At 56.6% G+C, this 12,011-nt stretch overlaps 1 protein-coding gene across 1 annotated transcript in view; it reads left to right on the top strand.

Annotated features, from left to right (window-relative positions):
- LOC133353186 (rho-associated protein kinase 2-like) overlaps positions 1-10,538 on the top strand; it is a 64,913-nt gene extending 54,375 nt beyond the window's left edge. Inside the window, exons 29-34 of the mRNA XM_061569227.1 lie at positions 1,415-1,485; positions 1,761-1,849; positions 3,308-3,386; positions 4,073-4,343; positions 4,750-4,984; positions 6,206-10,538. Coding sequence (XP_061425211.1) covers positions 1,415-1,485; positions 1,761-1,849; positions 3,308-3,386; positions 4,073-4,343; positions 4,750-4,984; positions 6,206-6,209 — 749 coding nt within the window. The 3' untranslated portion in view covers positions 6,210-10,538. The remainder of the gene's footprint in view (positions 1-1,414; positions 1,486-1,760; positions 1,850-3,307; positions 3,387-4,072; positions 4,344-4,749; positions 4,985-6,205) is intronic.
- The last annotated feature ends 1,473 nt before the right edge of the window (positions 10,539-12,011 follow it).

The following is a 12,011-nucleotide window of genomic DNA, read 5'->3' as shown; positions in this document are numbered from 1 at the left end:
ATTTATTAGCCAGGTAGGGCGGCCGGCTGCCACAGGACAGGATCGTGGCAGGGGTGGCGGGCGCGCTGGTGGCGGGCGACCCGCTGGAATTTGCCGTGCGTGGGAGTAGCGTGGCGGCGGCGGCTGTGCGCTGTTGACTCTATGGCTGCCTGTGGCCTCTGTGGTTTTTTTGCAGATGACCTCTCCCACACATGTCTATCCAGCAACACACCTACCCGCCTAGCCAAGCTATCCACCCACCTATACACGTAGCCACCTACCCACCCAGCAAACTACCCACCTACCTGCCCAGACAACTACCCACGTGCCCACCTACCCATCCAGCAAACTACCCACCTACCTGCCCAGAAAACTACCCACCTACCCACCCAGCAAACTACTCACCTACCTGCCCAGAAAACTACCCACGTACCCAACTACCCCCCCAGCAAACTACCCACCTACCTGCCCAGAAAACTACCTACGTACCCACCTACCCACCCAGCAAACTACCCACCTACCTGCCCAGAAAACTACCCACCTATTCACCCAGCAAACTACCCACCTACCTGCCCAGAAAACTACCCACGTACCCAACTACCCCCCCAGCAAACTATCCACCTACCTGCCCAGAAAACTACCCACGTACCCACGTACCCACCCAGCAAACTACCCACCAATCCACCCAGAAATTTGCGTACAGTGCTGCTGCGCCCCTTCTTTGTGTGCGGTTAAATCCATCTCTGCATCGTAACCAAATTATTTTCTTTCGCTCTATCTGTACTTGTTATTTTGTTTTCTGTAGAAATGCATTCGCCCCCCCCCCTCCCCGATTCCTGTGTATACATGGGCACGTTTGTCGGTGAGACGCTCTATAACATTTAAAGTTGTTGTGCTTGTAAGCCGATGGAAGTTTACCAGAGCTAGAGAGAAAGATCTGCGTTGAACGCAGTCGATACGAGGCCACGGGGTCGGTGAACGAGGACGTTGGATGGAAGGACGGAGGGGGAAGGGGACGAGTGGTAGGCGGAGGATCGGGATGCTGGAGGAGCTGAAGTGGGGCAGAGGGGGCGTTTGTGGAAAACGCAGAGGAGGATGGAGACGGTGGCAGCCAGAGACCCGTCCGTTAAGACGGAGCGCCAGAGTCGACGCTCTTGCGACTCCGTAAACAAACACGCGGTTTCGTTGTGAATCCCCCCCCCACCCCCCCCAAAATAACGTTGCCTTCATCACCCTCTGGGCTTTCCTCATCCGATGTCTTCCTTATCGTTGTGGTCAGCAGCAGGACAATGATGCGTCTGTACGACGGTGCCCCGGTTTCACCTTCGTTCGAAATCGTCAGCACAGTCGAGCCGTTATTGCCACCCCTGACTCTCCGTGCCGTCTTGCACCCTCCCCCCCGTGTCCCCAACCCATGACGACCTCTGCCCTCCAGACTCGCGCCTCGAAGGGTGGCTCTCGCTGCCAAACAAGAGCAACATCAAGCGCTACGGTTGGAAGAAGCAGGTGACCGCCGTTTACGCCACGCGCCGCTCACACGGCACGCAACCCCAGTGACGGTGGAGGCGACTGCCATTATCTCCCTTGTGATGACCACGTCCGCGTGTCTGCGAGCGATATCCGCGCGTCAGAATCCTTGCGTCTGCACGCGCATTTTGTGCTTCTGCGCAAACGTTTGGGCCTCTGCGCCCGTGTGTGCGGCCGTGTGTGCGTGTCGCCGTGCGTCCCCCCCCGACCCCCGACCCCGCCGCGCGTCACACCACCGTTTGTCTCCGCCGCAGTTTGTGGTGGTCAGCAGCAAGAAGATCCTCTTCTACAACGACGAGCAGGACCGAGTCCACGCCAGTCCCAGCATGGTGATCGACCTCGAGTGAGTCGCTCGCAGACATCCATCTTCCCTCCCTCGCTCGGCAACGCCGCTCCGATAATAAACACAAGCACGAGTTCCGGCTTTGATCGCGAGCGCGCCTTCACAACACATTTGAAAGGGGGCACCCCCAGTGGCAGCTGTCCCTGTGCGGCGCGAGGTGGACTCGGCACCTGAAGCGGGATCTGAACTCGCTCGACCGCCGGGCCACGGGACACGTTTGCGTAATTCCCATTGTGCATTGCTGGTGGTGAGCGCTGAGTGCCGATCGGGCATTGCGTGCGTTCGCGTGATCGTGTCTGTGCGTGCGTTCGTGTGATCGTGTCTGTGCGTGCGTTCGTGTGATGGTGTCTGTGCGTGCGTTCGCGTGATCGTGTCTGTGCGTGCGTTCGCGTGATCGTGTCTGTGCGCGCGTTCGCGTGATCGTGTCTGTGCGTGCGTTCGCGTGATCGTGTCTGTGCGTGCGTTCGCGTGATCGTGTCTGTGCGTGCGTTCGCGTGATCGTGTCTGTGCGTGCGTTCGCGTGATCGTGTCTGTGCGTGCGTTCACGTGATCGTGTCTGTGCGTGCGTTCACGTGATCGTGTCTGTGCGTGTGTTCACGTGATCGTGTCTGTGCGTGCGTTCACGTGATCGTGTCTGTGCGTGCGTTCGCGTGATCGTGTCTGTGCGTGCGTTCGCGTGATCGTGTCTGTGCGTGCGTTCGCGTGTCTGTGCGTGTGTTCACGTGATCGTGTCTGTGCGTGCGTTCACGTGATCGTGTCTGTGCGTGCGTTCGCGTGATCGTGTCTGTGCGTGCGTTCGCGTGATCGTGTCTGTGCGCGCGTTCGCGTGATCGTGTCTGTGCGTGCGTTCGCGTGATCGTGTCTGTGCGTGCGTTCGCGTGATCATGTCTGTGCGTGCGTTCGCGTGATCGTGTCTGTGCGTGCGTTCGCGTGATCGTGTCTGTGCGTGCGTTCGCGTGATCGTGTCTGTGCGTGCGTTCGCGTGATCGTGTCTGTGCGTGCGTTCGCGTGATCGTGTCTGTGCGTGCGTTCGCGTGATCGTGTCTGTGCGTGCGTTCGCGTGATCGTGTCTGTGCGTGCGTTCGCGTGATCGTGTCTGTGCGTGCGTTCGCGTGATCGTGTTTGTGCGTGTGTTCGCGTGATTCTGTCTGTGCGTGCGTTCGCGTGATCGTGTCTGTGCGTGCGTTCGCGTGATCGTGTCTGTGCGTGCGTTCGCGTGATCGTGTCTGTGCGTGCGTTCGCGTGATCGTGTCTGTGCGCGCGTTCGCGTGGTCGTGTCTGTGCGTGCGTTCGCGTGATCGTGTCTGTGCGTGCGTTCGCGTGATCGTGTCTGTGCGTGCGATCGCGTGATCGTGTCTGTGCGTGCGTTCACGTGATCGTGTCTGTGCGTGCGTTCGCGTGATCGTGTCTGTGCGTGCGTTCGCGTGATCGTGTCTGTGCGTGCGTGTGCATTCACAGCAAACTGTTCCATGTGAGGGCGGTCACGCAAGGAGACGTCTACAGGGCTGACGCCAAGGACATCCCGCAGATATTTCAGGTGGTGGTCGTGATGCTGTTGCGCTTTGCCTCTTCGTAAACATTTTGCTCCACCACGTCTTTGGAAAAACCCACGTGCCTCATCGTCATCATAATCAGTCATCCTCAATCCACTGCTGGATGAAGGCCCTCCTATTGCCAGTTCCGGCGATCACAGAGTGGTACGTTGCAGGTTGTGCTTCAACACCGCCGAGAGAGGCAACACCAACACGGTCGATATCACCACCACGCTCTCCCCTCGCTCTCCCCCCATTCGCTCTCCCCTCCCTCTCCCCTCGCTCTCCCCTCCCTCTCCCCCCCTTCGCTCTCCCCTCCCTCTCCCCTCGCTCTCCCCTCGCTCTCCCCTCGCTCTCCCCTCGCTCTCCCCTCGCTCTCCCCTCGCTCTCCCCTCCCTCTCCCCCCCTTCGCTCTCCCCTCCCTCTCCCCTCTCACCTCCCCCTCCCTCTCCCCTCCCTCTCCCCTCGCTCTCCCCTCCCTCTCCCCTCCCTCTCCCCCCCTCTCCCCTCCCTCTCTCCTCGCTCTCCCCTCCCTCTCCCCCCCCTCTCCCCTCCCTCTCCCCCCCCTCTCCCCCTCCCTCTCCCCTCCCCCTCCCTCTCCCCTCGCTCTCCCCTCCCTCTCCCCCCCCTCTCCCCCCCCTCTCCCCTCCCCCTCCCTCTCCCCTCGCTCTCCCCTCGCTCCTGTCCCCAGATCCTGTACGCGAACGAGGGCGAGAGCCGCAAGGACCAGGACCCCGAGTCGACGGGCGCCCCAACGCCGCCGCCGGCGACAGCCTGCCTGCCGCACCGCGGCCACGAGTTCATCCCCACGCTCTACCACTTCCCCACGGGCTGCGAGGCGTGCGCCAAGCCACTGTGGAACGTCTTCAAGCCGCCCGCCGCGCTCGAGTGCCAGCGCTGCCACTTCCGCTGCCACCGCGACCACATGGAGCGCGGCGAGGAGGTCGTGCCGCTCTGCAAGGGTGAGTCTCGGCGCGCGCCCCACCCACGGGGCCGTTCTCCCGGTGATCGCGTACGCCGGTGAATCCCGCTCACCTGGTGATCCCGATCACCGATCATCTCAATCACCGGTCATCCCATTCACCAGCCAATCTTGCTCGCAAGAGGTCTGATTCATGGGGGGGTCCTTTCAAATGTGTGAGATGCGATGTTACGCGACTCGCTTATCGCACGCAAGGCGATCCGAGACGCCCCGGGGTGGTGGTGACCTTGCAGCACTGCATGGCGCACGTTTGGCAGACGGACAGAGCTGGCGCATCGACGCTTTCAACCTTAGCGTTTCAATATCACCACGGACGCGTCTCTCCCCTGTCTCTCTCTCTCCCCACCCGTCCCCCTCCCCACTGTCCGCTCCCTCCCACACCGCAGTGACCTTCGACATGACCAGCGCCAAGGTGCTGCTGCTGCTGGCGTCCACGCCGGACGAGCAGAAGCAGTGGGTGTCCCGTCTGCTCAAGCGTGTGCCCAAGAAGCCGCCGGGCCTCGCCGACCAATTCCTGCGCGGCTCTCCCCGCGCCTCTGGCCGGGCCCAGGCCACCAAGGACTCGTTCCGGCGCCAGGCCCGCCCGCCGCCGCCCAATGCCGCCGCCGCCGCCAAGACCAGGTCAGCATCGCTGGAGCGCGGCGCCTCCGCCATGGCGGCCGCCGCCGCGGCGTGGACCGGATCGGCGGGGGAGCTGGCGTCGGCGTGCACGTACGGTTCGGTGTCGGCGCTGGAGTGCTGGGCCGGGCGCGAGTCCGAGACGGATTCCGGCTCGGACTTGGGGACCCCGTGCACGCCGGCCGGGGAGGCCCGACCCTCGGATCCGGCCGTGGCCGAGCCGGATCCCGAGCCGAATCCCGAGCCGGATCCCGAGCCGGAAGGCGCGACGGCCGCTTCCGTTCCGGCCGCGTCGACGTCTCCGGAACCGCCGTCGTCGCTCTCGGCGACGACGGTTCCGGAGCCGCCGTTGTCGGCGTGGCCGCAGCAGTCGCTTCCGGCCATGTTTGCCGGGCCGGGCTCCGTGCTGGCGTCCGTGCTGGCCTCGTCGGGGTTTGCGACGGGCCAGCCGGCGCCGCACGGCTCCGGGTCGGCCTCCGCGCTCGCCTCCGTGCTGGCATCGGTTTTCTCGTCGGCGATGGTCGCCCGGTCCGCCGTCCCCGCTCATGTCCCGGCACGTGCCGGAACATCGACCGAACCCCTCGCCGGGGCCTCCCCGGAAACGGTCGATGGCGAAGAGGAAAGCGAGTAACGCCGACGGTTCGCGCCGTGCTCGGAGCGGCCCGGGTCTCGACCTATGGCACAAGGGGCCGGGCCTGCGTCCCTCCTCGTGCCGTGAGCCACGAGGTCTCGCCCTCGCGCAGTGCCGCTATTCTCACGAACCGCACGGGATCGGTTCGGTTAGGGGACCGGCTTGCCGTGGGGACGAGGGCTCGTTTTGCGTAGCCTGGTTGTGGCGCTGAGCCGGCGTGCGTGGGTAGCGGGGCATCGGACTGGCCGGCCGTCCGTCGGATAGAAAAGCTGCTCGCTCACAGCTCGAGTTGGGTGCAGGAACGCCAGAGGCTCCAACCGCCACTCCCATCTGTCGTTCTCTGCCAGTCATTCCGTTCTCCACCGTTGTCATTGTCTCTTATTTCACCCCGTGTCCCTCGCACTTTTAAATTGTTTCATTTTTGAGCACACACGCATATTATTTTTTAACTTGAACTTTTACATGTTTTTTGTCTGCACGCCATCTCCTTTCCATTGTCGATTTTGTCCGTTTTAGTTTTGCTGCGATTTATTTTTAACGTTCATTTGATTTGTGTCGTGTGCTACCCCCCTGTCGTCCCCCGTGCCTTTTAGTTAATGTCGGCCATTGTGAAGATCCACCCCGCTGTGTCCCGCCATCATCCCCCCACGCTGTCCCGCTCATTCCCCCGAGACGGAACGCTCGGCGCGACGTTTACCTGGCGTTGAAAACACGAAGACTCTACTTAAAAAAAAAAACGTCCTTCCCCCCCCCCTCGCCATGAAGAATCGCTGCTCGGATCGTTGGGTGCCATCTCGGCCGAGCCGTGCGAACACTGCCACCGGAAAGGAATTACACGTCGGGCACATCTTAAACGCGACGCTGTTTTAATGCCTCCGTTGCTTGTGATGATTGTAATTATGGTTCGTATAATTGTGTTGATGACGGTCTGTGGCCCAGCCTGTCTGTCCCCAGGGAGTTGTGGGCAACGCTGCGGGGAGCCGAGGACACGACGGTGGCGGTGATGATCGCTGTCGTTCTGAGGTCCTTGCCGTCTTACGTTGAAGGCGTCAAGGCAGGATTTTCTGTCGAGCCGGTGGTTGAGGAACCTTTTCCTTGCCTCAAATCGAGTTTTCAGATACCTCCCTTCGAGAGGTCCCTTGAAGTGATGGAAGTGGTCGAGGTGAGCTCAAGTTTTGAACACGGTGGCGTCCCGTTGCCAGGTCCACAATATTCCCCACGCTCGATTGGTGCGGCTTCGACGCTTGCGGCGATGGGGGTAAAGTTTGTTTTGTAGTGGTAGGTCATGATGAAGTTAATTTGTGGGCCGCATCTGGCTCCTTGGACCAAATAAGTTCCCCACCCCCCCCCCCCCCCCAGCTGTCGAGAATACCCCAGCCGGCAGGTATGCGGGTGCGTACGTATACGTGTGTGTGTGCGTGTGCTCAGTATAAACACATGTGTGGGAAGCGGAGGTGCAGTGGCGAGCGCGTTGTGTAATCGAACCCGAGTTGGATTACCGACCAATGCTAGAATTGGTGGCGAGTGGTATGTGAACCGGTTCTGGGCCTCTCCTAGGTCAACTCGGCCTTAAAAACGGTACATTGTGTAAATATTAAGCATTGGGAAGAGAGAGAGGTCGCCTGGAATGTGGTGCTGACGGCACCGCCCGTTAATCAGGTGCTCGCTAAGAGTCGATACGGCGATGTGCGGGGGGGGGGGGGGTTGGATCTGCATCTAGAATAAAAAAACGAATTTCGGCAGTAATACCGCACACGTGAACAAAGACATCGCCGCTTTCGCCATTGCCGCCGCCTTACAATAGAAACGAACAACCTGACGTTTCGGGCAGTGGCCCAGAGCAGAGAGATAGAGAGAGAGAGAGAAGTCGTCTAACCCGAGTCCTACCTAGTCGTAGTCGTCGCTAAAGCTATCCATCGTCGGGCCGTTTGGAATATTTCCTCCAGGTTCCCGCGATCCCATCAATCCCCCAGGGCTTCATGTCCACATGAAGCCCTGGGGGACAACTTTCAGCGGGGAGATTGGCGGCGCAGTGGTTGGCACGCGGCGTGGTAAGACCAAAAACCGCGGTTCCATTTCCAAGCCGCGGGCAACGTGATTGGCGAGCGATATCTCAACCGGTCCTGCGCCGCCCGTTCCCCTTCGCCAGCCCCGCTGTCGCCATTGCGGTGAAGTATGGTGAAGGAACCCCGAAAGCGGACACGGCACACGGAGGGAGGCATTCCTCCAGCAGCGGAATTGACAAAGTCCCGCACCGCCGGTTAGCACGGTTGGCTACGTACGGTGGGAAATAAGTTGAGCATGTACACAAACGAAGGAAGTATTAATGCCGAATGTTGTTTTTGATGTGCTTCTTGTTTACAGGTCACCATATAAAGTGGTCCAGATGTCTTGTGGCCACCCCCCTCCCCTCAATTGACCCCTGACATTTTTTTTTACCTTTGCATATTCATTTATGTTTTAAATAACCCTTTAAGAAAAGATTATGTTTTACAGAATTCAATGGGGGAAAGTCACAAGACATCTGGACCACCCCGTATTTAAATGTACTCGTCTATGTGTGAGTCGGCTCATAACCCGTCACTGTGATTGTGACATGAGTGGAGCAACTCTGGTACACGCATAAACACTGCTGTGAAGATGAATTTGCATGCTGCAGGATGTGCGTGGGAAGAAGGATTGAGAAAACACGAAAGCGGGTTCAAGCCAAGAAGTTGAAAATTCACATTTTTACAAAGTGTCTTTTGTATCGAACGCTGCGGTGTTCTTTGTGATACGCGCACATATCCGAGGTATGTGGTGCCGATTTTCAGATGAACCAAACAAAGATATCTGAAAATCGGGCCGATGTAGAAACGACATTTCGGTTGATCAAGGGAAAAAAAAGGAAAAAGTTCGATTTCCGATTGATCCGAAACTTCTGACGTCACAGGACACGATGTCACTTGTGTCTCGTCGCTTCCAAAGCAACTCCTCCCACCCGAGGTGACGTCACGCTGTTCCCTTGAATTCCCACCACGTCCGCCTCGGCCTTCGTGGTCCCCGTGGTTTCAGTCGCGTTGCCAACCACTCCCGGATTGGCCGGGAGTCTCTCCCGGAATTTGCAACGATCTCCCGGTGACTATTGAGAGCAATCCGGAAGATTTTAAGAGGATATTTTTGTAAAATAAATGGATACTAATTAACATTTGTGCATAATACAGGGGTTTTTTTGGGTTAGATTGCGTAAATATAAATGTGTCGTTAAACCCGCCACCACCCGACACAGCCAACTAGTAAGGGTTGTCACGTAAACAGAACGTGGCCAATTCGTCACTAGTACAGCACTAGTGTAGTGTATAGTGTAGTATACTAGTACAGCACACCGGTGTGTTGGAAAGCCAAGCCACAACATTTACAATCTGAGTACGACGTTTCGCCAGTAATTAAAACTAGTTTCATCAGGCGACAACCAAATCTGGCGAAACGTCGAACTCAGATTGTAAATGTTGTGGCTTTGCTCTGCAACACACCGGCGTTGCTGGACTAGTAACGAATTGGCATGTTGTGTTTACGTGACAACCCTGACTACTGTAATTGGCTGTGTCGGGTGGTGGCGGGTTTAACGACACATTTATATATTTACACGATCTAACAAAAAAAAACCTGTATTATGGATGACATTGGTCGCAAAAGCATACGTGTTAAACCGCATTTTATCCGTAGATCCCAATGACCATGATTTATACAGAAGTTCATTTTTTTTATCAATGACAATCCTTACACCCACGCGATAAGATGGTGGCTCGACATTGATTTTGTCAACGGGGTTGAACAGTACAACATTGCATCATGTTGTAAAAAAATAATAAAAATCCTCCCGGATTAGCTTCAGTCAAGAGTTGGCCACCCACCGTGTGTAACAATGATAGCGGATTGTTGCGGATTGGCGTTCACTGCCTCGCGCCAATAAAAACCCCAGCCGACGAGCACAATTTGCCCTCTTGTGCAAGAACACAAACATAATTTGCCTCTGACGCCTTTCCAAGCTAAATAACAGCTGCCTGTACCAAGCCAAAGTCGCGGTCACGTTGAAGAAAAACAAAAGCACATTCCCAACGTTTCTACTTTACAATTGTCGCTATTACTTTTATGGCCATGGGGAGGGAAAGTCACGTGGTGGTCGATATCCACCAGCACTCGGGCAGACGAATCTTCGTAGAGTGTTCATCAGAGGTCGCAACCGGGTACCCGATACCCGTACCCTACCCGATACCCGGCTACCCGTACCCGGCCGGGTACGGGTACCCGTTTGCGACCCTGGTGCGGCCGGGTACGGGTAGACCGTGAGTCACTGGTGAGTCACCGTTTGTCACTCATTTCCCAACGTCTTGTCTCTTCTCACAATTCAAGTTCCTAGAATCAACCCACCCGCGCCTGCAACATGGCTTCATCCCAGAGGTCGCAATCAGGCACCCGATACCCGTACCTTACCCGGCCGGGTAGGGTACGGGTACGGCCGGATGCGGGTATGGGTACCCGTTTGCGACCCTGGTGCGGCCGGGTACGGGTAAGGAATCAAAACCCGTTTGTGACCTCTGGTGTTTAGAAATTCGTGCTTCTGTTGGGGGGGCGGGGGGGCGGAATAAACCGGCCATGCCCTGCTTCCATGGGCCAGCGCGTTGCAACAATCCGCTGTGTTGCGGGGGGGGGGGGGGGCTCCCAAGTGTCATCGTCATTTTTTTCGCTTCCAATTTCAGTCGGTGACGAGTTCGGTTGAGCGTCTGGGGCGTACGATCTCGACTGTGAAGGGGGCGGAGTTTACTATCGTTTTATTTATAAGGCACGGTAAATATTTTTTATATATATATATAAAAATCTATACGGTATATGTATCGTTACAAGTCGGTCCTGCACGCAATATATAAAACGATGGTCACCTATGAATGTGTGTGTATATGCGTATATGTCTCTGTAGGTGCACCAAGCCTGGCACAGGCGCCGTGGTGACATCGCCACTTAGTGGCGAATGGTGGTTGTGTGGGGGGGAGCAGTGGTGCAGTGGTGGTTAGCGCGCTGCGCCAATAACCCAAAGACCACCCGAGTTCGAGTCCCGCTCACGACCTATAAGCAGTGCCGGATTGTCCCAGTAGCACAAGTTGCTACAGGCCCCGCACTTTCAAGCTGTCAATTCCGGTTCAGTGATTCTGCACTTGCTCTATTACTACAGTACTATACTGCCTTCAATTTTTATGAACGATTGGGTGTTTAAGGTTAGCGATTTTTCGTATTATCTGGCTGTATAGCAAATGAAAAAAATACAATTATTTTACTATGCAAGTACATTTTAAAATATTTGAGTTTATTTATTTATTTAGCGCCCCTTTATAATATATGCTACAAGCCCCGCACTAGCTTCATCCGACACTGCCAAGAAGTGATGCATATTTGAACTGCTCCTGGTCCTCCACTAGGTCGACTCGGCCTCAAATGAGTATCTGCTGTGGTGTGTAAACATCAGTACTGGGGAGACAAAGGCGGCCGGGCGTGGTGTTGGACACCCACCCCCTCGTGTACCGTGCCGGCCTTCGTAGGTGCTAGCAAGCAGCACTTGCCCCAAGTCTGTTACAGGCTACACGGGGGATCTTTGTGTATGAGCTTGACCTTTTCTTGGTAATTTTTTTTTATGTTTTGGTTTAATGTGATTAAGGAGTCACCCCCATCACTGCCACCAACACCAATATAGTGAAACTGCTGTGTGTGATTGTAAAGCCATCGTCTGTATAAATCAAATCAGGTCTGCACGATGCATGAGTGTTACATTTTGAACGTTGTTGTGTCTTCGAACCCTTACCAGGGCCTTCTCGGCTGCCCTAACTGAATCTGGCTCCGTTTCTGACGGCGATGTGAGTCTCCGATCCGGAGAAACCGATGCACGATGCAATCCGGGGGTTTCGCACAGACTTGTGTGCACGGGCTGGGCTCTGACATCGAGTACAACATCCGCGCTTGGGATGTTTGTGAAGCCCCAGGCGGAACGCTTGCAGTCTTTCTGGACCGGAGTCTGGACTTGCACTGCGCCGAGGTATTTGTGACGTGGGCTCATCGTCAATTGCCAACCTGGGACATTGTTTTGGGATTCCTGCGTTTGGCTTTGCGCGCATTTATATTTTGGCTGTCGGCGTGATGTCGGTAAAGGGAAATGGTTGGGCTTCAAAGGTGGCCAGAGAATAGCAGGTCAACAGTGCATCGTTGAATCCCATCCGTGCAGAGATTAGCATGGGTGGTGGTGGTGGGTGTACTCTGGGAACTTTCGTTTCCCACGCACACGAAGCCAAACACTCTTTCGTGGAATTGGGCCAAAACATCGTGGCTCGCGGACTTAAGCATTGGCATTTCAAGCTCCCGAACGCATCGCTG

The sequence above is a fragment of the Lethenteron reissneri genome, chromosome 43, assembly GCF_015708825.2.
Source record: "Lethenteron reissneri isolate LAM-NWPU_2019-01 chromosome 43, ASM1570882v1, whole genome shotgun sequence".
In the NCBI taxonomy this organism is placed as follows: domain Eukaryota; kingdom Metazoa; phylum Chordata; class Hyperoartia; order Petromyzontiformes; family Petromyzontidae; genus Lethenteron; species Lethenteron reissneri.
This window is presented reverse-complemented; position numbering and strand designations above follow the sequence as displayed.